Below are 25,395 nucleotides of genomic sequence, written 5' to 3' on the forward strand. Positions count from 1 at the left end.
CTAATGCATGATGAAAAAAGAAATCCGAGCCTTAAAAGCTGTCATAAAATAAAAACATCATTCCCCAACTAGCACTACTACAGAACTCATCTACTTAGATTATGAATATTTAATATTTTAAGACATAAAATACATTAAATCTAACAAACTTTAACTGCAAATGAAGTGCTTGTGACAGTGTTAACAAGAAGTTTCAAACCCTTTCATTACTGTTCTTGAAAGTCATTACTTTCTCACAAAACATATTAGTTTCCTATTCCAACAGAGGTGTAATATCAAAATAGTTTCAGGTGGTTCTGGTGACTTTCAGGAGAATGTAGATTTGTGCCTTTTCTGAGGTTCGTGCCATTAACTATTCAGTCTTAGGTCTGAAGTTGTAAATATGCTAGCAACATTTAAAATGTTGCATATATACTAAATACGGGATCTTTGAATGAGAAACTCAAAATCAAGAGGGGAAAATTAGACAATGTAATGTCATCATAATGTTATGTGTATCTTGAAAGTTGCTGAGTTTGATAATATCTGATAGCCATCTTATGAAGAAGTATTTTCACTAGAGAGCACCAAATATTTCCAAAGATGAGGTAAGAACTATGTAGAATGCTGAAGGAAGTTAATTTTCTAAACATTTAAAGTATTGATCGAGACTCTGATTATTAGGACTTGGTTTAGTATCTTGTTTTTCCAAGCTATTTTTGATTGCTAATTATTACAATTCTGAGCATTTCTGTCATGTATACGCCTACATAGTTGCTCAGTCTTGCTAATTTTTGATCCTCATATAAGAGTAATGAACTCTTCAGGTACCAGGGAACTGGTTCTTTTTTTGGATCTTGACTATCCATTTATTAATTTGACAAAATGTCCTTGTACTTTAAACTTTGAGCAAAGGACACCAGAAATTCCTAATCTTTTTGTCCTAAATTGCTTGCTGAAGGAAGTAATCTTAATGCTTCCTTTTTTTTTTTTCTTTTTTTTTCTTTTGTTTTGGTTTTTTTTTTTGGATGAGACTAAGGGAATTTTTCAGATAGTGATCACTCCTCTGAGCTCATAGTGACTCCTTGCTTCTAGCAACTTCTGCACAATTCCTTTTGAAGTGAGGAGGCTGGTAGATCTAGAGTTATATAAAGGTATTATGGTAACCTCAGTCTTATTCATCAGCCCATTCCTTTTCTATTCAAGCATCTTAGTTTTTAAATGCATCAACACTTCTGTGTCTGGTACTGATATTGTTAGTTTGGAACCCTGAACCCTGTCTGGTACATGGATTCATAGAATCATGAAGTTATACGGGTTAGAAGGCATCTTGAGAAGTCACTTGTCCAGCCTCTTGGCCAAATAAAGATCAACACTGAATTCAGAATGTTTTGCTGGTTTTTTTGTGCTTTGACTGGCTGCATTGTAAAAATCTCCAAGGACAGAGATTTTGCATGTCTTGGGGCAACCTATTTCAGTGCTTAATTGTCTTCATGATTTTTTTTCTTGTGTTTTTTCTTACATGTAGGTTTGTTCCAATATTTAATTTTGTTACAGAATTATAATTTTTTTCCCTTGCTTAGCTTATTGTATTTCTGTCATCCACTCCTGATTAAAACACCTTTGTGTCATCTGCATTACTACATAGCATGAGTTTGCCTGCAGTTACTCATGCACATAAAATCATAGAATCATAGAATGGTTTGGGTTGGAAGGGACATTAAGGATCACCTCGTTCCAAGCCCCCTGCCATGGGCCACCCTCCACCAGCCCAGGTTGCTCCCAGCCCCATCCAGCCTGGCCTTGGGCACTGCCAGGGATGGGGCACCCGCAGGTTCTCCGGGCAGCCTCTGCCAGTGCCTCACCACCCTCACAGTAAAGAATTTCTTCCTAATAGCTCATCTAAATCTGCGCCTTTTCAGCTTAAAGCCATTGCCCCTTGTCCTATCACTATCAGCCCTTGTAAAACATCCCTCCCCAGCTTTCTTGCAAGCCCCCTGGGGTACTGGCAGGTGCTGTAAGGTCTGCCCAGAGCCTTCCCTTCTCCAGGCTGAACAACCCCAACTCCCTCAGCCTGTCTGCACAGGAGAGCTGCTCCAGCCCTCTGGTCGTCTTCACGGTGGTCCTCTGGGTTTGCTCCAACAAGTTTATGTCCTTTTTTTTTTGGGGGGGGGGGGGGGGCAGCGCTGAATGCAGTACTGCGGGTGGGCTCTAGGCTAAGTTAATAGCTGCATTTTTTTTTTCTTGAGTCTTTCTCTCCTAGTCAGCATCACTGGCCTATTCATGAATGGGAGTGGCAGCTAATTAGCACAGAATATGTCACACAGCCATGGGACAACTGACCAAACCTGCTCATTTCTTTGTGATATCATTGCATGATATGCTTCTGTTCTCTGTGCTGTGTAGAAGAGCTACTACTTCTGCTCAGTCTGTAAATCAGGAAGGTTGAATCAAAAGTGTTAAAAAGCTCCCTGCAGTCTTGCTAGTGTTTTCAAGTATCGTTATTAGAATGCAAGTATATGCTACACCCCTAGCTTTACATTTTAATTGTGATAAATTATGTTTGAAAGCAAGCAACAAAGAGAAAAGCAAAACTTGTAAAAAGGAAACTAATTTAATAATGACAAAAAATTTGGATCTAAAGGCTGGTTTAGGCAGTGAGTATTTGATGTGTAATAAATGCCATAAACTGCCCCTTGTCCACATGCATTTTGCATTTCTTGGAAAATCAAGCTAAGACCTTTTCAGTTGTATTGCATAGAGTTGGACCTAATCAACAAATAATGCAAAGTCTGCTAAAGACTTCAACAAGGTTGAAAGACTGCAAAAGGTTATTATGGGTAAACAATGCCAAAAAGCTTCCATCTTACAGTAAGCTGCAACTTACAATTTTGCTATATGAATTTATACCCTAAACCATTTTCTTTGCCATGTATTCTATTTTGATAGAATACATTATTAAATAATGGTTACAAAAGAGACAACAAAAAAAGCTTGTTCCTTACAAAATAGTAAACTGCATTCAGATTTACAGTGCGTTCCAGTTCATTCTCTGAAACCTTTCCATAAAGAAATTTGGGTGACAGCAATAAGTGTAATTATTTCTGATACAATTTGTCTGGGTAACACTAACTTGAAAAGGATCTGGATAGCTAGCGGAAAATTGCTTTTGGTCTGGGGAAACTTTTAGCAAACAAAAAATTGCCTGTTGTAAAACTATGGGTCAGTTTTTCTCATTTTATGACTCAAAGTCATCATTTTCTGATATGATATGAAGTGTTAGAAGAATATTAATGTCTACCTTCAAGTTTTTCGTGTCATTTAGTATTAGGATATCATACTGCTTGCGTGACCACTAAGACCAACACTTACATAGGTTTCGGATCTTTTTGGATTGAGTTCTCATTAATATCATAAAGACTATACTTCTATTCTTTTGCCAGAGCCGAATCAAAATATTCTTCCACACTGTTTTGTACTTCTCCATTAGCAGCTGGACAATATGTGATGAGAAATCCTTCTCACATTGTTGCAGGATCATCTGGAAGGGGTCAAATCTCATAAGTCTATTCTAATTTTTCTGAAACTAATTTATGTATCACAGATGTAGGCTTCAGTAATCACTGAATTTTATTCTGATTCTGACTTTTCAATCTTTTGATCCTTTCCTACTCTTTGTGTTGAGTTCCCTGAAGTTCAACGTTATCCTGATCTTAGAATGTCTTAACTTTACGCTCTCTCCACTTGATATACTTTAAAACTGCAACAGAAGGAGAGGCTAATAAAAACAGAGGGTGGTGCTTAGAGGTAAGGTCAGGAGTGTTGTCCTAACTTGACACAAGAACATGCAGAAAGCATCAACTTTTTCACAGGTATCAAGTGATTATAAAACAAACTAGAGGAGTAGACCCAGAGCTAAAAGGGTGTCCCCCCTGTAAAAAGCTGTGGATATTGCTCTAAAACAAAGCTTGTTCTTTTGGATCATAACCAACTTGGAAAATGTCTTGCATGCTCGCTGTCTCATCAGGCTTTGACCTGAAAACATGGTAGAATATGGTTCTGTTTATCACTTGCTACCCTTTTTACTCTGTAGGTACTCTCTTACCCATAGCACAGAACGCATTGCTGAAAGGTATTGCTGTGTTCACGTCTCGGTGCTACATAAGAAAAAACTGATTTAGCTATTCTGTCTGCATAAACATGAGCTGCCTAAGATGCTTGATTAAATAGTCCTGCAAGCCAAAACCTAAAATAATAGATTAATGATTACACAGTATCTCCTCATGAAACATTTATGACTTCTCTCCTAATTTATCATTGAATAGCCTCATACTATCTATTGCATCTCTAAAAAGGATACTGTTTGGTTAAGAAAATAATTTGAAGTTCATCTTTGTAAACTATTAGAAATGACCTTGCAAGCTTTCTTAGTGATATAGCTACTGTATATAAACATAAAAATATGAGGCATTCTGATTTTTTCGGTAGTCACTTTCATTATTGATTCAAGTATTTTACTTTCTACCGTGACATCATTGCAAAAGTTATAAACACCTTAGCAAAGCAGAGAACTTTCTTAAAGGAGCAGCATTACTATTTTACCTATCATGAGTAAGCAGGATATTGGGTTGAATATGTGTGATGGCATAATTTGTTATTTTACTCTTATGCTATTGATTTTTTTCTTTTTCCTGTGTGTGCATAGTGTCTTCACCTGTGATTGTTCTCCATAGTTCTTTTCTGCTTAATGGTTCTGATGAGAGCCTGTCTTACTCTAAATGTTACGTTTGGCAAACTTGGTTAGATTCCATGTAGACTCCCAGATTTTTCATGGTTTGAGTGTTTTATTTCAGCTTTACATGTAAAACTTAGGCAAGAGTCCATAAAATGCACCTGGCAGCCTTACTAGCTGTGATCAATATGAGGATCTTAAGCTGGACTTCATTTAATTTATTTTGTAACTGCATGGGTTTTGTCCTTCCCAATGCTGCACTGTTCCTTATTACTTTGTTCCACTGATCTGTTTGATTTGCTGAGCTGAACACAGTGAAGGGCCATTTAAGTGTAAATTGTCAAGAAATGTTATGGAAGTCTATACTAATTCTATGTGTTAAAAGACCAGAGATAAGAGAAAACAGTAAGGCACAGCCTGTTTGATTGGGGCGCCTTGGCATAAGCCTATTAAGAATGATAAAAAATGGCTTGGTAAGTAGTTCTGACATTATTGTTAATATGTGAATGTGATGGGCAGGAAACAGTCACTGAAAACTGTAAGACTATTTATAATGAATAAATAAGACGGCCAATGAAATGTACTAAAATATACTTAATTAGCATCCACATTTTAGCAAGGTTTAAATAAAGGTGTAGGGCCCTTTTTTATTTTTTTTTTCACTCCATAGTGCTGCTGAAGACCTTCTGCCCCACGCTGCAGTTCTGATAGACCTGAGTAGTTCAGTACAAAATAGATGTCTGAGCTGTTGAGAGTTTGTTCTAACTTATTTATTGAGAGTTTATTCTAACAAATCAAACTCCTTGCTATGCATTACTAGGGGAAAAAAAAAAAAAAAGGCTGCAACTGTACTTAACATCTTATTATTACTTTTTCTTTAATATTACTGTTATTGAGGAAAACAGCAGAATTTATGTGAACAGTTTAAAATGCAAGATGTAAGCGTAAGGCTTTGGCTGGCTGAGTGTGGTGTCATCTCTCACTATTGAACTCTACACGTTCCACTCTTACCTCTTTTTATAGGTTGGCAGCGCTTCACTGTTCATCCCCCCCGGACAACTTCATTATCCAGGCTGAAGAGAATAGAGGGCACACTAATAGTAAATTATTTCAACCTTTTGCCTCCTTGCCCCAGCTCATATTTGTTTATATTTTGTGAATGATTTATATGGTTCTCAGATAGTTGAGTTATTTTCAATTTTACATAGCAGCTACTCAGAATGTCAGGATTTTGAAGGCTTTTCCCCTTCATTCCAATAGATTTGGATCACCTGCCAAGGCCATCACTGTTAGAATGGATCCCTGTGGCAGAAGACCGACCCCACGGAGCTGCCCATCACAGGGCAAGCAGGGAGGGCCAGCAGCTGCTGTGCCAGCCTGTGTACGCCTGCTTGAGCTCGCCTGTTTGCATCAGACCCCTTTCCACGTGCTAGGTAGTGCCATGGGCTGATTGTCTATCCTCAGAGACGTCTCTGCTCAGCCCTTCTGTAGCCCCCTTGTTTCTCTCATGTTGCTATACAAAAACTAGTGTCTCACCCCAGAGTGATAAGGTTTTTCAGCTTGCATGCAGGTTTGTTCTGGGTAAACTGCAATGCACTCAGTCTGAATCTGGCTTTAGTGTCTTTGAAATAGTTTATCACACCGTTGGCAGACCTGAATAGTGTTTATATTTCTGACTGTGGACAAATTTGTGTTAATTGAGAGAGGACTCAATTTCACATCTCTTTCATAGTAGCGCACCTCTGTTCACATCAGAGTGCCTTCTAATTTACAGGTGCGCAAAAAGGACTGGCATATAGATCTAAACCAAGAAAAAAAATTGAAAAGAGTGTATTGATCTGGTTGAAGATACAAGCAGAAAGGCAGTGTATCAAGACTAATGCATGAAAGATGTGGAAAACCTGCTAGGATTGGGATGTTCCTTTTCCTTGAGCTGATTGCCAGCAGGACACTGCATTGTATCTAGTGTGTTTGAAGACCGCAGGTTCAGAGATAGACTTTCCATACCTTTCACCCATCATTTTCTCTGCCCTCCCATCAGGAGTTAAGCCTTGCTTGCCAGCAGTTAAGACTCAGTCACTAGTCCCAAAGAAAATTTATTTCTCAATAGCAGGCTATATAAAGGCCTTAATGGATTCAATGAGGCAGAAAAAAAGAGTAAAAGGACAGAAGGAAAAAAAAAATTAGAGAAAGATGTGTGGAAGGAAAAAAAATAAAAAGAACTGGGGCCCATTGTAGGAGCCCAGGAAAAGGAACTAGGCAGCAATGATTGTATCTCCTGAAGTGTCTTTTGTTTTAGCCTAAAGTAACAGTGAAGAATAGCCCTTCATGGAGAGGCTTTAACACTCTGTCCAAGACAGATCTCTGTATTCAAAGGGGGAAAGTAGAACATTCATGAGATGCATGCAGAGTTCCTGCTATCCGCCTCCTCTATGTGAGGTTTTAAAACCGCTACAGTGAAATTTTTTTCCCTCTCCTGTGCACCGAGCATTTAAGGACACCTTGGGTTTGTTAAAGATTTTTGTGCCTCTTGGTGGTTTTCCCAAACTTCTGTTTTGGAGCTTGGGAAAGTATTAATGGTAAACTTAAATCAGAATCATATCTTCATGATTTCATTCTTTCCCAGCTGCATCTTAACAGGAGAGATCCACTTTTATATGAACACTTACTTAGACTGGATCACAGCCCAAGCAAGTCAAAAGTGTGTTTCAGTGCACTGAAGGACAGCTCAGGGCACATGCAGATGTGAGAGTTTTGGGGCAGAAAAATCACCTGATCTGTCAACCTAATGTATGACACTGGGGGGTGGGGAAGTGGGCAGAGGATGGAAGGCCAGTTGTAGTATTTGCAGCTGTAATGCAGTGAAATTTGCTGAAAAATTAAAGGTGAAGCCAAAGGGCACAGATTAACATTGAGGTATCTCTATAGGAGAAATGCATTGATTGGCTGAAGGTAACATCCAGGTTTATTTTTTTCCATTCCAGGCACTTTTAGCCCATTATCAAAAATACACTGACGGAATAAAAGAAGACTTCAGCAATGGATGACAAACTATCCTATTTCTATATGACCTCTTCATATTTCATTTCTCCTTTCACAGAACCTGCCCTTCCTTACCAAATTGCCTTATCCCCTGCCCCAATAAAATAAATTAGTGAACAACGCCATACAGAAGAACATCAAACAGGAGCCAAGATACAAGTTCTTTTTACTTTGATCTTTGCTGATGCATGTGTCAGGGCTAAAATGTTATCCCTCAGGTGCATGAAACACCTGCATCTGACTTATAACTTGAGGTTTTATGAAGCTGTGTTTTACAAAAAGCTTGGTGTGGTTGCCCATGTCCTAGTCTCTTTATGTGTGTACAAAAATCACTATAGATATTGTTTTTGTTGGATCTTATTTTGCGTATTTGGAATATTACTTGCACTTTTTCTTCACCAAGGCTATGTAAGGTATGTCCTTGGTACCTCAACTCAAATACAGAAACATGAGGGTTGATGTCAATTTCTCTCATTGACTTTTTCAGTGATACCAGTTTTATGTTTCTTCAGCTGAAGTAGAACAGATATAATCCCCTGTTCTCACACGGGTAGCTTGTCCTGAGCTAGTGCTAACCTGTATAGCTTGAAGATTGGCTTATTCTTCACAGTTTACAAAGCAGTTTATAGCCATCCATCCCCATGGCACTGTATGCAAAGTATTATATCAAATTCCTGCCAGAGGGAAGGCAGTCTCTTCAGTTTCTGCAGTCAGCATAGGCTAGATTTTTGGCTTTGTCTGCAATGTGAAGATGTCTTTGTAGTAGAAGTTTTGTTTACAAGGCTGTTCTTGTGAGACTTACAAACTTTAATTCTGTATACCACCCCAGTTTCAACTAACATGGATTTAATCCAAACTCAGTCTTAAGAATGGGAAAGCTTAATGAAATGAATTGCTACACAAGCAACAAAGGCAGTTTCAAGCAGCTGCTGGTGCTATGCTGGTAACTAAAACACATCCCCAAGAAGTGAGTTGGCTGCTGTGTGCCTGCTATTCACTTCTGCTGCTGGGCAATTGAAAAATGTGTATGGTTAAAAAAGAAAAGAAAAAAAAACTCCTCAAAATATCCTTTATAAGCTTGATTGTGGCATATGTAGAAAATGTAAGACACTGCTGTAAGAGTCTGACACAAAGAATTACTTGTAATAAAAACTTCTTTATTTCCTGTGGGTATAAAATGTGTGCATTGCTACCCAAGAGAACTAACCGTAGTTCAGGTCAGTAAATGGTTTTGTGGCTTAGTTTGTATGTCGCTTGTTCCTGGAGTGCCTTACTGAGGTCAGAATCTCAGTGTGCCAAATCTTGGATGAACGCAGTGAGATGCCTCTATTCCCCAAAGAGCTTGCCTTTACAGCCGCATCACAGACAGAGATCTGTTGAACTGGAGGGAGAAGGGAGAGATCAAAGCGTCTGCTGAAGACAGAAAAAAACAAATCTGTGGCAGTAACATACTCTTCAGTCACACTGTCTTCCAGCCCAATGTCTTTATTGTGTGACTCTCATTTCTCCTATGCATCTCATCAGCTCTTCTTCTCAGACTGAAACTCAGATCAAAAACACATTTAAATTGCAGCACACTGTCAGATCAGTGTCCTACAAGTCAGCCTTGAGGTGATTTAGAGGCTGTTTAGTAGGGAAGTTACAGTGCAATAAAGCCTTTAAGTAAAATAACGATGTGTCTAACTGTGTTATGATAGATGTAGCAGCCATAGGGAATGGAAATGTGGAAAATTAGCGTCTGGAGGATAAAGATACTTGTTGGTTTAGGTGGTAAGGCTATGTTTATATTTCTGTTACAATTTTTATAGTTAATACACAAGTAGCATTGCAAATGCTGTATGATGGATACATCTCCTCTGTCACCACGGTGATAAGGGCCTATATTCCTCAGTAGATGATATAAATTGGTCTATCATCCTGTGGGTAGACCAACATACACCTTTTTCAATAGTAAATTATAAGCTCTTGATTATCCTATAAATGTCCTGAACCTCCCAATAGAATCATAGAATGGTTTTGGTTGGAAGGGATCTTTAAAGGTCATCTAGTCCAATACACAAGAGAGTTTCATGACTGTGAAAAGTGTCAAACGAAAGAAGAGGTATGAGTGTGCTGTAGGGATGTCTCTTTTGCCTGCTTGTTTACAAATCCCTTCCCCCCCCCCCCCCAGCATTTACTGTAGGTTAAATAATGCTGTGGTACTTTCAGAAAAGTGTGCAGGATTGACTTATAAATCATTTAAAGATGGCCACTAGCATATCTGCTTGAGTGCTTGGAAGACTGTTAGACTACATATCAAAAAGATGCTCACGTGGGACTAGTTTTAATGCAAAGTTCTAGGGAAATTCTTATTTCCTATTGAATTGATGTTTCATGGTTTTAATATTTGCAGTTATGTTAACATTTCTGATGTGGTCATGCATTTGATGACTTCTCATATGCTGGCTATAGTGCCTGATTCTCTTAGCTCCTTCCCACTCAAGGCCTCTGTGCAGGTGGTGTACTCTAGTTGCTATCTAGGTCTTTGCTGACCTTTTGTGGCTACCTGAAGAAGGAGGAGGTCTAGCTAGGAAACCTCACCTGCTACTCCTTTTGGTAGGTAGTCTTGTATCCACCTGCCTGACTGCATGCAGTCATCTTTTTGCTCTTAGTGGTGGTGTTACTTGGCGAGTGGGGGTGCATTTGTTTGGTTTTTTGAGTGTGGGGTGGGTTTTTTGGTTGGTTTGTTTGTTTGTTTTTAAGACAAGTGAGGAAAATGGAGAGGACAAGGAAGCAATCTAAGCTGGAGGTGGTAAGAAATGTTCTGGTAAAGCTTTATTTCACTGGAAAATGTTGATTTGGTGAAACTAGTCATTCTTCAGAGCACCTAGTAATTACACGTGGACAACACTTGTCTGGAAAACCCAGTTTCATGTTCTCTAGTAAGCAGTTAGAGAATGGACAATCCTTTCCTGTCGTCTTGTTGGAGGAATGAGTTGGCCAAAAATTTTGAGTTCATTCCAGTGCAGTTTTAAGATCTTACAAACTTCTGTGTGACAGGAAAATCATCTCCTGTCCTGTTCTGACCCTCGCATCTTTATCTGCTTTACAGGTTAAACGTTTTTAGAGTATGTCAGAACCTAATGACTGGTGCCTTAGTGAGAGCTGGAAGGCATGTCTAGAGTTGCTAAGAAATGAAATTAGTTTAGTGCCTTATCAGTCCCCCGTTTCTGCCTGTGTAAACTCAGTTAACAAAAGTGGAAATTCAGGTGCTAGTGTGGGATGATTCTGACTCACTGTAAATTATTTCCATAGAAATGGGGTTGTCCTATATTAGGAATAGTAATCACATATTAAATGGTTTTTAGGCAAAATTCAGGTTTCTGTGCATATATGGAACTAATATCAGTAGCTGGGTTGTTGTTTATTAAAGCAAACTAGATAGCATTCAGAAGTCTGGAAATCCTGGAAGGTTCTGAAAAGGAACAGCTTTGATTTTTAAAAGCTTGAACTTTTTAAAGACCTTTTCAAAATGAAAAAAAAAACCCTCAGCTGATTAATTAGTCCTAATTTATATTTAAAATTCTTCCTGACTGATTTTTAAAGTTGACTTTTACTTGATTAAATAGCAGTCTTTGAGATATTTGTGGCTCTGCAAATTCCCTACTTGATGGGAGCACTACATAAACACTTTTCTTCGCTTGCAGTAATGAGCTTAGCCAAGATCCTGAAAAGTTTGTTTCCCCCATATCGCCCGTCCTCTCCCTGCCCACAACCGCAGGGCAGGTCTTCCTCTTTGTGCATTTGAACGGTAACCAAAACAATAAACTAACGTTATTCTTTTTAGATATTTGTAGTTACAAGATAACATTATTTCATTTGCCATTCTAGTTTGAGGCTGGGCCATTTATGGTGGAGATAAAATAATGAGTTTAAATCAATAGTCTCTTCAAAGTAAAAAGGAAAAAACCAAACCATCCTCTTCAACCAACCAAGCAAACAAAAAAAAGAAACCCACACACCATGCAGGGACTAGGAGGACTATAATACCCTGATTTTATCGTCAGATTGCTGCTTTTGTATTTACATGGGTAGAGCTGTATCTATCTGCTTGCCAAATTGTAGTGCTCATTTCGCTAAAGATTTTCTGCAACTTTCGCCATTTGAAAATTGCACTACAAACTTCCTCTTGCTTCGCAGAATTATTTGGGGCATACTGTTTTACAACTGTTGAAATTTTTGCATTGGCAGTGTATTCACAATGTATTAACAATGTGAAAACATGCTTTCTAACAAATAGATAGCACGCTCTTAGGCACATTAGTGATTAGAATTGCTGTGTCCTTTACTTTTTTTACCAACATAACTCCTCTAAAGACACTCAGGCAGTTGGTAATTATAGGGTGAATATTGACTTTGCACAATGCAAGTTTGGAGACTGAGGAACAGTAGCGCTGGGAGAATGCAAGTCATAGCACTGAGTTCCTGAGGTTTCTCTGAATTGTATTTACTGTAGGTATTTATCTAGGAAGTAAATTTTCCTGCTCTCCTCCTTTGGCACTTAATGACGGCAAAAACTGTAGTAGCACTGATGAAACACAATGACTGAAAGTCTCAGTTTCTTAGTTCAGGCTGTGTCCCTGTTCGTGCCAGTAAAGTTAGCATTGCACAGATTCACTAGTGAATTTTTCTGTACACTTCAGAGCAGGGTCTCTGAAAACTACTATAGACCCATGTATCAACTTTTTAGACTCTGTAAACACGGTAACTATGCAAATAGTTTCCTATAAACCTTAATCTAGATTAAGGTGAGTGAGTCTGTTCTCTTAATGCCCTGAATCAGATTTTACTATGCATTCTCCCACAGCCTGTTCAGACTGGAATGGTTTCTTGAAATATATAGAGCTGTGATTTAAGGACATTCTTCCAGGATCTCAAGGGATCCCCATCTATTATGATCAGTCCCACTTTTTAAGAAGTTGTTGGCACATTCTTTGTAAATGATTTTGTCATTATTAAGCTGTGCATGCATATGGTCAGTTCAAGAAAGAATCTGGTTATCTGCATTTAACATTTAGTGCTTAAATGCAGGTGATCACATAATTGATTAAATATGTAATAAAATTAACAGCTTCTACATGTTGTATAGGCACTTTTGTGTGTTCCAGTCCCCATGACTGAGTTTTACTGATTATATCTGCACAGAGGGGAAATTCTGCTCCACAAAGTATTTCTTAGTCTGTGGACAGGCTCTGCAGAATCACTGAAGCTCCCTTCTACTCCCACAGCAAGGTTTCTTTCTAAAGGAGGTACGGGGAGTTTTGCACCCTCTCTTTATGTTCAAACACCAAGCTGAGAAGCAGGGATAACTAAGGAACTGGGGTGTTGCCCAAGATATTTGTCTTGAAGTCTCTCAGGCCATGTTTATGAACATTTCTGTTTGGTTTGTCTTGGTAGTCTAACAAATGAATGTTTTGGGGCAGCAGTTACCTAGCACGGCATTTGATCTAGGCAATATATTTTATTTTTTTTTTTTATTAAATGAGGCCTGCAGACCCCAACAAACTTGAAAAACAATTTTAGCAGAAATAAGTCAGATCTTGATTTTAATGGTCCTGGGTGATCTGGAAACAAAACCAGCTGTGGTAATTAGCTGGGAAATAATTTCAAGTAACACATTTAGAAAACTTGGTACTGCTTAAGGAATATTTATGGAGAGAAATAGCTTATAATTTAAGTGAATTGTTCACTTCAGCCAGGAGTGTGAGCTGCTGCAGTGCATTGATACTGTCTGCCTTTGGTACTTCTTTATTGCTTTCCAATTTTAGCTGTATTTCTGGATTGGCTTAGTTGAGGCTATTACAGCACTAGAGTCCTCAGCACCGAGTCAAAACTTCCACAATGTTTTTCTTCCCCCTCTTTTGGAACTTTTAACTACAGGTAGGTGTTTTTTTGAACACAGAATATGTTGTTGGAATGGAATTTGGGAAACGCTAAAAAGTTTATAAAATCAGACACAATGTAAAGAATAATTCTTGCTAAAAAAAAAAAAAAAGACACCCCCCCCCACCCCCCACCCCCATTTTTCACCCTTTTTAAACTATTGAAATGAAGTATATAAATAATTAATTTGGCTTGTGGAATCCCAAGGGAGAGCTCCTTTCCACCCATTTGGTGAAAAGAGTACTAAACCAAAACAGAATAGAACGTAAATTTTTTTTTTTGGCTCAGAATAAAAGTTGGAGTTGAGTTTTCATTTAATTGTGAAGGAACCTGTTTCAGCTTGACTCAGACTTTTATTTACTTATTTATTGCCTTTACCACCCATGGATAATATGTATTTTTTGGTCTTGAACAGGTCTGCTAGATAGAGATTTTTCTGTCTCCCAGTGAATGACCTCAGTGTGATGTGGTATTAGAAGTGTTTATTCTTTCTGTTGTTGTGTCACGTAGCATCTTCTGCTTCCTGTGATCACTGCACATTTAACAGGGTTCTTACATACCTTTATTAAATGTCCTCTCCTGGCCCCTATTTTGTAGCTCATTTTGCATTCCCAGTGATTTTTTCTTCTTTGATAATAATTTCTCAGCTCTCAAATCTCATTAAATTTTCTTACATGTTGGTTTTTGAACTTCTTTCTACTCCAAGTCAAACTGTCTGTACTCACACGATGCAGTAGTACCTTAGAAGAAATTCTGCAGTTTGTAAGCAATCTGGTTAATGATGGTTCACAATTTTATCTCCCCTGCCCCATCCCAGTCAAACATCATACAAGTCCAGTCATCTGGTATTCTGTTGGGTTTATGTTTTGGTTTCTTTTTCTGCATATGAAATTCTAGCTTTAAAACATAGGCAGATCCTAGAACATTTTCCCCCCTTTGACATACTTTTAAAAAAACTTGTGAATCAGCTGTCACTCCTTTATGCTGTTTTATACCATTTTTCATCCAATTAATGTTGAAAATATCTTTTTTTTGGTTGTCATTTGTATGTCCATAGATGCTATAGTATCATATCAGCAAAAGACTTTTTCAAACAAAACTGTATGGAAATTTCGTAGTATACCATGGTGGCTGAAAAAGAAAATCTTCCATTATGTTATTATCTGCTGTTAAAATTTGTGAAACTGGAAAAATATTAGTGGAGCCTAGATGTCTGGGTTAACTGTGGCATGTAGAGCTCTTTTGTAGAATTTTGATGCAAATCATGCACAAATTGGTAATACCTGGCTGTGTGTACAAAGACATTGGGAGTGTCAGACAGTGATAAGATAATTATATCTCCGCAGTTGTACTAATATGCCCTTCTGCATCAACACTGTAAAGCAGGATAAAAAAATTACTTTTCTCCCTGTCACATCACTTAGGTAGTGAAATTTTAGTTTCCAGGCTGAGTCTCCACACAGGAGTGTACTGCACCGTGGCCATAACTTTCTTGTATTTGTCCCGTGTAGACAAACCCTGTATGTCACCGAGATCTGAGTATGCCTGGCAGTCTCCTCTTAACAAAGGAAGTTGAAGGTGTCAGTCTGGTTCTCTGTGGTTACAGTGTCAACGACATAAATAGGCTAAATGACCAACCAATAGGCTGAAAACGTTAAGTGAAAGATAAGGATAGTAGGACATGGGGTCAGGTCTTATTTTCCATGTAACTTCTGATACTGAGTTTGGGCAAATTGCTGGTAATTCCTGTGTTATAACTACTTGTGTTTGTAGCCTAATGGAGCAGTAGAGGACTTTAGGGGAAGGGGATTAGCAAGCCATTAATTTTCTGAAACATAAAGTGCAAGTAAACACTTCTGTTCCATTTATAAAATGTAATTGGCTCATTATAACTGAAAACAACCTCGAACATCCACATCTTGCAGGAAAGTATTCCTTCGACTTCCTAGCCTCAGAAAGTTCTATTTTCTTCATTGAATTCTACTTCAGTTATGTTCTCAGCAAGAGCCAAGCAAAGGATTGAAGTTCACTGCTTCCTTGTGATGACTCACCCCGTTAAGAAGCAGCTGTGAGGTAGTATGGGAACATCAGTCTGGTGTTTCTGTAGTAGCTGTAGGCAGAGAAATCTGATTTTAGACTTTCAGATTTCTGTGGGTTTGTGGCTTGATTCGTTGCATGCAGGGCTTCTTTCTTATTCTCAACAGATTTATCATGTATTTCTTCTACAGTTTCTTAGAAGCCAGGTCACCTTCACTTGAACCTCTGTGGCATGATGTGGCCTGAATGTTCGGAAAAGGCACCCTTTCATTTAGGACAAGAAGTTCAACAGTCCCAGTAGCTAAATGGGAACCTATGTAGTATGTTTGCACTTTAAAGATACCTGGGTAATCCAGTACCTAGCCCTTAACTCACTTCCAGTACTTTGGTGCTTAAAGCTCATGGCAGTCAATGAAGTACCTGTTCTCAGGTTCTTTGATACTAATGTGCTTTCCATGAAGCACAAAGTATGCTGAAGAGCTGTTAAATGTCTCAGTGGTGCCTTTCCACATACTTGTATGACTAAATATCTTTTAAATTTTGTCTTTCAGTTATATTGTAATAGAAGAACTCGGTGCAAAAACTAGCATGCCAAAGAGTTTTATTTTGTTTCCAACTGCTTAAACATTGGCATTGCTCTGACAAGGGTTTAAAAAAAGCATTTTGAGCATTGGAATGCAAATTAACATACCAAGCAATTAAAGTCAATTAAAACAGGATGCAGTGTAATTAGAAACAGTTGTGTTCACATTTATATTCAAAGAGGTTTGATGTGTTGAAAGAGAAGAAAACAATTCAGGAAACTTTTAATGCCTACAGATGTGATGATGATACTAATACTGGCATTTGATTTCTAAAATGCCCCATCCTCCCTCACCTCATGAGCTCTTGAGGAGCATGATAAAATGAGGAACCGATGCAGTGGAATTAAGTGGCTCAACCCATACTCAAAGAGTGGAACACCCACCTACAGGTGGTGGCCTGCTCTCCCCTCTCTGAGCCCAGCGCCCACACCTGTGGCAGGACAGAGCAGCCTGCTGTTCCAGCAGCTTCCTTAGCAGTACGAGCACTAACACTGGTAAGTTGTCAACAGCGGCAATTGGCTCAAGAAGGGTCTATTTTTTCCACACATGCTTACTTCCTATCTCTTTCATTGTTGTTCTGGATATCTGCATTAGTATTTATTGCCAGAAATACAGAGCTAATTGTGCTCTATTTATATTCTCTTTCTGCATGGTAAACCAGAAAGGAAGGAGAGTCCTCATCCCTCTAAAGCTGAGGCACAGCAGCCCTCACGATAAAAAAAAAAACAAAAACGCTAGCAGTTGTGGTTCTAGTAGTTGCCATAATGTTAATAGGTGAGGATGGGCTGGGAAAGGCATTTGGAAAAGCAAACAGAAAACTATGAAGTGTAACACTACAAGCCTGGGATAGCTGCCATGGAATTGCAGGCTGTGGTACGAGGTACGGTACCTCTTACCTGACCTCTCGAGCAGAGAGTGGTTTCAGCTTTTACTTGATGGAGCTGCATGAGGAAATACAGCCAAAGGAACCTGGGGAGAAATCTGCCCCTACCAAATTACAGTCTGTTTACTGATGTAAAATGTTTGAAGGCAGTGGCAGGATGTGCTAGATGGCTGCAAACCGTTATAATTAATAAAGCATGATGCAATGAAATGTTTTTTAATGTTGTCATAGATATTCAGGTACTTTCATGTCATCAAATGTGTATGTCTGCTGATTATCCTCTATTAAAAACAACCATTGGTTTAAAAGAAGTAGAGAAAAATAGCTGGCAAAGAATTAAATACAGGAACATGAAAAACAGTTGCTGGTTACTCCATCCTTTCCACCCAGTATAAGACTTGGAGCAGGACCATGTCCATTCTGTGTGTTTCTTTGTTACTTCTCATTAACTGATGATCCATTTCTATTTGAAATCTAAATGTGGACAGCAGTCTCTCTGAGACAAGGTCTGTTTGAACTCAGCCAGTCATATCAGTTTGCATGTCCACTAATAGTCAATTATAATAAATATAAGCTCTGAGGATAGAGCTTTCTATTTTGCATTTGGTTGACCTATGGATTCATCAATTCAGGCTTCTGAGACCTATAGAAATATAATGGTTGTCTCTGTTTCCTGGGAAAATCATGGTTTGTATTTTCAAAAGGGATAAGATACAGAAAAGATACATAGATGCTTACCTCCTGTCAAGGTCAGCGAGACTGAAGTGTCTAAATAGGGCTTAGGCAGCTGGACGTGTCTGAGGCTCTGCCAGGTGATTTTGTGTTCCTGCATTTCTGAGTGTACCAGCTGAGGAACACATGAGATGATTTCATGTTTGGGGTTAAACACTCAGCATGGTTTGAAAATCAAATTTCAGTTATTAGTTAGGAAAATGTGTTTGAGAATCCTTTCATGGGTGTGTTCTCTGATGTATCTCTTTGATTTACATAGGCATGAGACAGATAATGAACTTTTGAATCTAAAATGCATATTTTTGAGAGCTATACAGGTTGTTTTTCACCAAATGATTTTCCTCATTCTTGCAGTCTGTTAAGTAATTTTGACTTGTGCAAGGCAGATGTGTAAGAGCATCATCTCATATTAGGATATTTTATACCTACTCTGCACAGGCAGAAATGGCTAATGGAGAGTTAAGTTTAAGGTATGTTATGTAAAGGAAATATTTTATAGAGACATGGGATTCATAATTTAATCCATCTCTGAGTTTTAACAGCTATGTACTGCTCTCGGGTTTGTGATTGCAAAATGGGATCAATTCTGCTTAGTTTTTCCTTTGGAAAATGCTCCTTGCAGGTTTCTAGAAAAGCTCAGTGGTTCCCCATGCACAAACCAAACCGATTTCTGCGGGGATGGGGGGTGGCAGGCAGGAGATGGCCATATGTGAGAGCAGAAACTTCTGGGCTTGAGCACTGCAGAAGTTTTGCTGGAAGGTGCTTTGCACGGTAAGGGTACTACAGCAAATCGCAAGGAGCTACATGTAGCATTTAACCTTTAGGCTTCATGAAATGCTTATTCTTCAAATAGAGACATGCAGGCAAAGCAGTCTTATGAGCTGAAAGTTTAGTAATTACTAGGTGATTGAGAATTCATTGCATATGTTGTTACATATTACATATAATATAATGGAATTAATTACTTGCTATTATGAGTCCATTGCCTTGTACCTGTGTTTGGACAGGATGTGGTACGGTGTACAGGTATGCTATAGTACAGAGACTGGTTACCTGTCACAGAGAGTAAATAATAAAGAGAACTTCCCAATCTCTCTATAAAAATGTGTTGACCTTCCCTACAAGACATAAAAGGTTTAGAGGGCAATACGGCTGGGGGACAAAATTCACCTGCATAAACAAAGGCATCAAAAGCACTTTTCCGGCAGATAAGGATTTGGGGTTTATGTAATAGCAAAATGGATGTGGAAATGGGGTGCTTTCATTGCAGTTGGAAGAAAATATTTTTCTAATGTTTCCTTTTTCTTGCTAGGTTGTATATGTAACAGCCACATTCCCCTATATCATGTTGATGATTCTTCTGATTCGTGGAGTAACGTTACCAGGTGCTTCTGAGGGGATAAAATTCTACTTGTACCCTGACCTTTCTCGACTGTCTGACCCACAGGTAGGATCATGATCCATGTATTTATTTTCTTCTCTGACTGGGAAAAACTGCAGGAGTTTCTTGATTTTGAAGTTTGAATACAGGTGATTTTTGGATAGTTGTTCACTGGCAGAAATTTGGAATTGTAGATAGGGCTTTAAAGCCATCACTGCTTACATGTACTGGAATTATTATTCTTTTAGTAGAAAAGTACCTTGGCTGATAAATCAGAATTTTCAGAAGTGTTCAGTTGCTGTTGCTGCTTCTACCAGTGAGGGGCAAGAGCATTGCCACCGGTTCCACAGGAACAACTTTGACCAAGACATCTATTTTATGGTTCTTTGCTCATTCCGTATCTAAATCTCAGTCAAGATTAGTAGAGAAATTAATCATTCAAATTATTATTGTCTTTGAAGCAGAAATCTCTGGACGCAATCAAGTAGGAATGAAGTATTCAAATCAGGAACTCTGTGTTGTTTCCAGAGTAGAGTTGAACATGGAAATATTGGAATAAGTGGATTTTATTTTATTTTTTAAGTGACAGATGACAACAATAAAGCAGTTATGATATATAATGTGTCTGATATTGAAGAGGGAAAGTGACACAAGCTCTACAAAACCTGGCAGGTTGCAGACAGCATTTTACTTATCTGGTCTGGCAATGTAAAAGACATTACGCAGTATTACTCCAAAGGCTATTAGAATATAAAATGGATTCTGAGATGAAGATAGAAAGTTTAGGAATATTTTTCAAAATGTATTTTTTTAATCTGCTTATTGAAATCGTATTTTGTTGCAACAGACAAAAGAGAGGACCCTTAAAGTTATTTTCTTGAAGTGTTTGATGACTGACTCATGTGAAATTAATTTTAAACAAGTAGTATTTTATACAGGAGGAAAAAAAGTTAGCGAGAAAAAGAATAATTTAAAATATCGAAAAATTTAGATGAAAATTTAATCATGTTGACACCTTTGGACTTGACAATGTTTCCATCATTCTTTCAGCATAGATGGGAAGTGAAAGATGACTTGTGGCAGTGGTGTTAGAATGTCAGCCATGTGCTATAGATTTCCAACGGTTAGCTTGCTTGGAGGTGGCCTCAGTTCACCTGAAAATGGCATGGCCGCAGAGAAAAACAACAGGATTCTCTGGCACACTCCCAGTTGTTTTTTTGCAACATATAATAGACTCAGGCTGAAATAAATATAGCAACCCAGTCCAATTTCAAGTGAACCCCGTGAGTCCCGATTTGTTTTAGCAGAGACAAGAAATTTGACTGTGTATGCCTGTCTGAGAACATGTGTGGCACCTGTTTATGTTGCCCAGTTTTAACTAGTGTTTCACTCCACTGTGTGGTTCTGACGACTGGAGTTACCCACTGCCTTAACAACAAGTGCTGGCCGAGTACTCTCTTCTTGTACCACAGCGTGATTCCTCCACCTGCACGGTGTACTGGCCCAGTAGGAATAGGAAGCAGTCCTGCTGTTTCAGTGGGGACTCTTTCACTTGTCCAGTGGTGTGTGAGCTGTCTGCTAACAGGATTTTGCCCTGCGTGTGGATTTTTCACATGCCACTAACACCCTTGCCTCTGTTTGTCATTGAGGGAGGGCATGCAGGCTTAAGCACCATGATTGTCAGCCTACAAGGGGGTTTTATATGCCTATTTACTATACTGTTCCCATTTGTAAAGAAACACATTGTTGCCATGACAATTTCCAAAGCACATCTTATTAGTCTAAGCAGTCTGTGGAGTACAAAGCACTTAAGACATGTGTGCGTGTGTCTGTTTGTCCCACACGTATAGCTCAGCTGATACTAGAATGTCTTTCGGGAAGGCGTAATGGATCGCTTGAACAAGCCAATTTTCTTCTCCATTTCAATGAGCTTTAACTGACATGTTGCCATACTTCAGCCTTAGTATTTTAGGCATCTTTTTGTAGGAAAGAAGCTGAAATAGAATGACCGTAATAGGGGTTGTGAACACTAATAGAAGTAATTTAACTGTGGGATGTGTGATGGAATGGTATTAGAAAATTATTTTTGTGCAGAAAAACTGTCATTTCATTAAAATGGAGATATTTTGAAAACCCAGTTCCATAAGCCTCTTCTCAATTCATTCTTAAGATAATTTTGCCAAGAAGCAAGTATAGAACAACTGAAGTAATCTTGACATTTGTGCTTCCAGTTTTCATCTTTACTCTTGTTTAATTGGATTTACTCCACAATATTAAAGCATAATGCATGTGTACTAGCAGAAGTTGTTTTCCTCTTCAGTTGGAGGTCAGTTTAAATAGTGTTCCAGGGAGACTACTGTGTCTGTATTAGGAGAGCAGTATTTGAACCACAGTGCCAACTATGTTTGCTGTGGATTAAATAAGTTTGTCTTCAAGGCTCACTTTAGTTTGAAGTTCTTGAATCTTTTGTCTTTGCGCAATTTGCATTCCATGGTTCATTATGATTTTCTAAGCAGCTATCCATCTGTCTTTTCAGTTCCTCTTAGCTTTCAAGTGCTGTGTTCTCTATTTCATTTTTATATTCTATCTTTTCAGCAGACTGAATCCTCTTCATCTGAAAATGCCATCTTTTGTCCTGTGTATCTGTAGAGCTCATACCAATCACTTTTCATTACAATAATGGAGTACTATATTGAAGCCTCAGAAATGCTTTGTTTCATCAACAGTAAGGTCTCTATAGCCTTCACACTCCAGTTGGTTTGATATATGTCCCTTTACACCAATCTTGGAAGATACGGGTGCTGTTTATAGCTCAAATATGAACAAAGTCTTTCCTGAGTTATAACTCTCAAAAAAGGAGTATTTTACAAAGTTATTACGATTGTTGTTTTTTGTGTGCAAGTCTGACTCAGGATATGGTCCTTCTTGTCCCTCCCTCAACAGATTTAAGTCGCTTAATATGTCATTGTGCTTGTGTGTGGTACTCACTGCTCCTTTTGGGGGAAAACATTTGGTTCTTCATGATGGGATTTTCCAAACATTTGTGCATAGAAGAGGTTAAATCACTTAGGGACTAGCGGACGTACCAGTTTGATGGATCAATGACTAATATTATGGTCAATGATCTGGAACACACACACATGTAAATTTAAATCTTGCTGTAGCAGTGGATTTTTAGAATAAAGAGGAAAATCAAATTAAAGCCTTCCTGTTTATTGTGCACTTATATGCTAATAACTGGCTGAGTTACATTTTTTTTTTTAATTAAAACTTATGTATTGTTTTAATGAAGATACTCATTATAGCATCTGTAGGGATGAACATGTCCACATAGTCAAAATTGCACTCTGCTTATAAAAAATCTTGAACAAGGTCAAGTAATCTGGGTTTTGCAGCTGAATTACACATGAGAATACTTTTCTATGTGGAAAGAATACAGGTCGTACTTAATCTCTGATAGACTGTCATGTGAATGTTGAGCATGACGAGTGAATGACAGGGCAAATTAGATAAAAGTTACAGGAAAATCTGAGCCATCACAGTTGCAATTGATTTTGAATTTCTCTGATCTTTTATTTGTAGTGAGAAAGTGTTAAAATTTCAATAAAATTTCTGATGGCAGAAACAATTCTACAATTCATCTCTTGTAGCTCAGCTATGAGAGTTTAACTATTATGTAGCCATGACTGTGCAGAGCTTTCAGGTGTTTTCTGTGGGTGCTCTTGCAATGAGTACTCCACCCAATTTGAAAATGGCTTCCAGGAGGACTTTTCCCGTAAATTTCCCTGGCACTGGAATTTGGTTGACTGGCTTGTAACTCACTAGAGCTTCCTTCTTGCCCTTCTTGCAAGTAAGTACTAAAATATGGACATCAACGACCATCAACTTAACCCCCAAAAACCCCTAGTGTAAACTAGGTAAGTCTTGCAGTACAAAGGTGACTCTTTTCCTTACATTGGCCTCTGTCTCAAATTTCTTTCTTTCTGCACTTTAATGTGTGGCACTGAGGCTAAGTTTTTTTCATGGTCTGTTTATAGAGAAAAATAACCTTTTGGTATGTTGGTTATCTGTTTTAAGGAAAACACTTTCTTTGGTGGAAAATCACCTAGAATGAATGCACTCCCCCCCCCCCCCCCCCCCCCGAAAATTGTAATTTTCATTACATGCTTCTTAATTGTAAGGTTGGTATGACCTTATTTTGCTAGTTATTCACACCTTCCTTATCATCATCGTAATATATTTGAGCGTATGTATCAAATTACACTTTTTAAAAAGCTGGTACTCACTAAAGCTGTAAACAGTTGCTATCCAGTTACGCTAATTATACTATGTGTATGTGGGAGAGACATTTGGGTATACTGTATAGGTGTGGAGTTGGTATCTTCTTAAATACTGTTCTGAAAACCCAAACTGGGAAAGTATTTGAGAATTTTATCTTCCCTTAACTTTTTATTTCTAATGTTTAATAACTCAGAGTTGTTTTAGCAATGAGAGCTGCAGCAGTAATGCCACTCTTGTTCTTTCCCAAAAACTGTTGTCTTAGCAGAGAAGAAATAACCCAGATTGATTCAAATTTTAGTACATTCAGCCCTGGAAGCAGCAACTATCACAATTGTATTGCCACCTAGAGGCTGAATGAAATTTATGTTTTAAAAAGGAGCAGAAAAAAAAAATATCTCCTAACTTTGAAAGTGGAGGAAAGTTGCATTTAAACAGAAGTGTTAGGGCTCTGTTTTCTTAAACAAACAAACAAACAAACAGGTAGAAGAAATTTTGATTTCGTTTCATGCTCAGAAAATCAAGGGAACTGTATGGATTCCTGACTAGTGGGTTTTAGACCTGTACTGTATCTAAGCACACTAATCCTTAAAATCAAAACCGAGGAATTTTCATATATTGGCAATGAAATGATACAGAATTGGCAGAGGTTTTTTTGAATGTTTTTATTTGTTTGGAACGTGACAAGTCAGAAACTTGCAGTCTAATGAGAAACTTCCTTCCCAGGGTGCGTGGAATACTGGATGGTAAGCCTAGTTTTTTAAGCATAGTACTTGGAGAAAGAGCTCGGAGGCAGGTCACAGGTCGTAAATTTTACCAGCCTTTTAGTGCCGCTAAGTCTAGTAATACCTTCAGCAATTTTCTGCATTTTTTGATCATTATAGAGATCATGCAGCTATTTAAAAAAAAACAAAACAAACAGACAATTAACTGGGGAAAAATAGTAGTAAGAGGAGGAAGATGTCCAGTTCCCACCCACACTCATGTGGTTCTGTTAACAGCTATGGAATTCACGCTTCTACTGATTTCTTCCCGTTCTCTGTATTGTTTGCTTCATCAGGTATTCAGTTTCTGAACCAGGCAGCTGTGATGCACACACACGTGAGTTGCAGTAAATTTAAAAAAGAGTGAAACGCCAGAAATTTGTACAAGGGGCATAGGTATGAAAATCCTTAGCTGAACTTACTATCTATGTAACTCAACTCCCACTTTACACACGTATCTTTGAACAAGTGAGGCACTCATGTTGCTGTTAAGCAGTAATCCCCTACCCAAACTCTTTTTAAATTTAAACTTGAAAAATTATTACTTCTTCTCAAAGTCTGCAGTTCACACCATCATTACAAGTTACTGAGATTTGAAATTGTAAGGTACGATGTTTAGAAACCTTTTGCCCTACAATGCAGTTTATGATCTCCACATTGAGGAACTATTTCATTTTGCTATGTACTACAGCTTTTGCATTACAAATTGTTTACGTGGTTTTAAAGAATAGGAAGACCAACAAATTGCTGTAATGCAGTGTTCTTGATGAAAGGGCAGGGATGTTTTAACAAAGCCATAAATTATTCCTGGGACAGATACTATTCCCACTTTGCCCAAAGAAAGATTGAAAGCAGCCCTGGGACCACATTTCATTATCCCTGCTCCAAGGAACATCCATACTGCACTCTCACAGTGAATCTGCACTGAGTGTTTGGGCACATACATTTCACAAGCCATGGGCTGGACATTCAGGGTCTTCTATGACCAAAAATTACTCTCTGCAATGATGGAACAGCTTAGTATTTGTTCACTGCACAGGTCGTTACATTGTGCAAAGGTT

General features: G+C 38.3%; 1 protein-coding gene across 1 annotated transcript in view; it reads left to right on the top strand.

Annotated features, from left to right (window-relative positions):
* Positions 1-25,395, top strand: part of SLC6A11 (solute carrier family 6 member 11) — a 106,167-nt gene that overhangs the window by 32,690 nt on the left and 48,082 nt on the right. The window contains exon 7 of the mRNA XM_037386047.1: positions 19,224-19,358. Within this exon, the coding sequence (XP_037241944.1) occupies positions 19,224-19,358 (135 nt within the window). The remainder of the gene's footprint in view (positions 1-19,223; positions 19,359-25,395) is intronic.

Source organism: Falco rusticolus, chromosome 4, assembly GCF_015220075.1.
Source record: "Falco rusticolus isolate bFalRus1 chromosome 4, bFalRus1.pri, whole genome shotgun sequence".
Taxonomy (NCBI): Eukaryota; Metazoa; Chordata; class Aves; order Falconiformes; family Falconidae; genus Falco; species Falco rusticolus.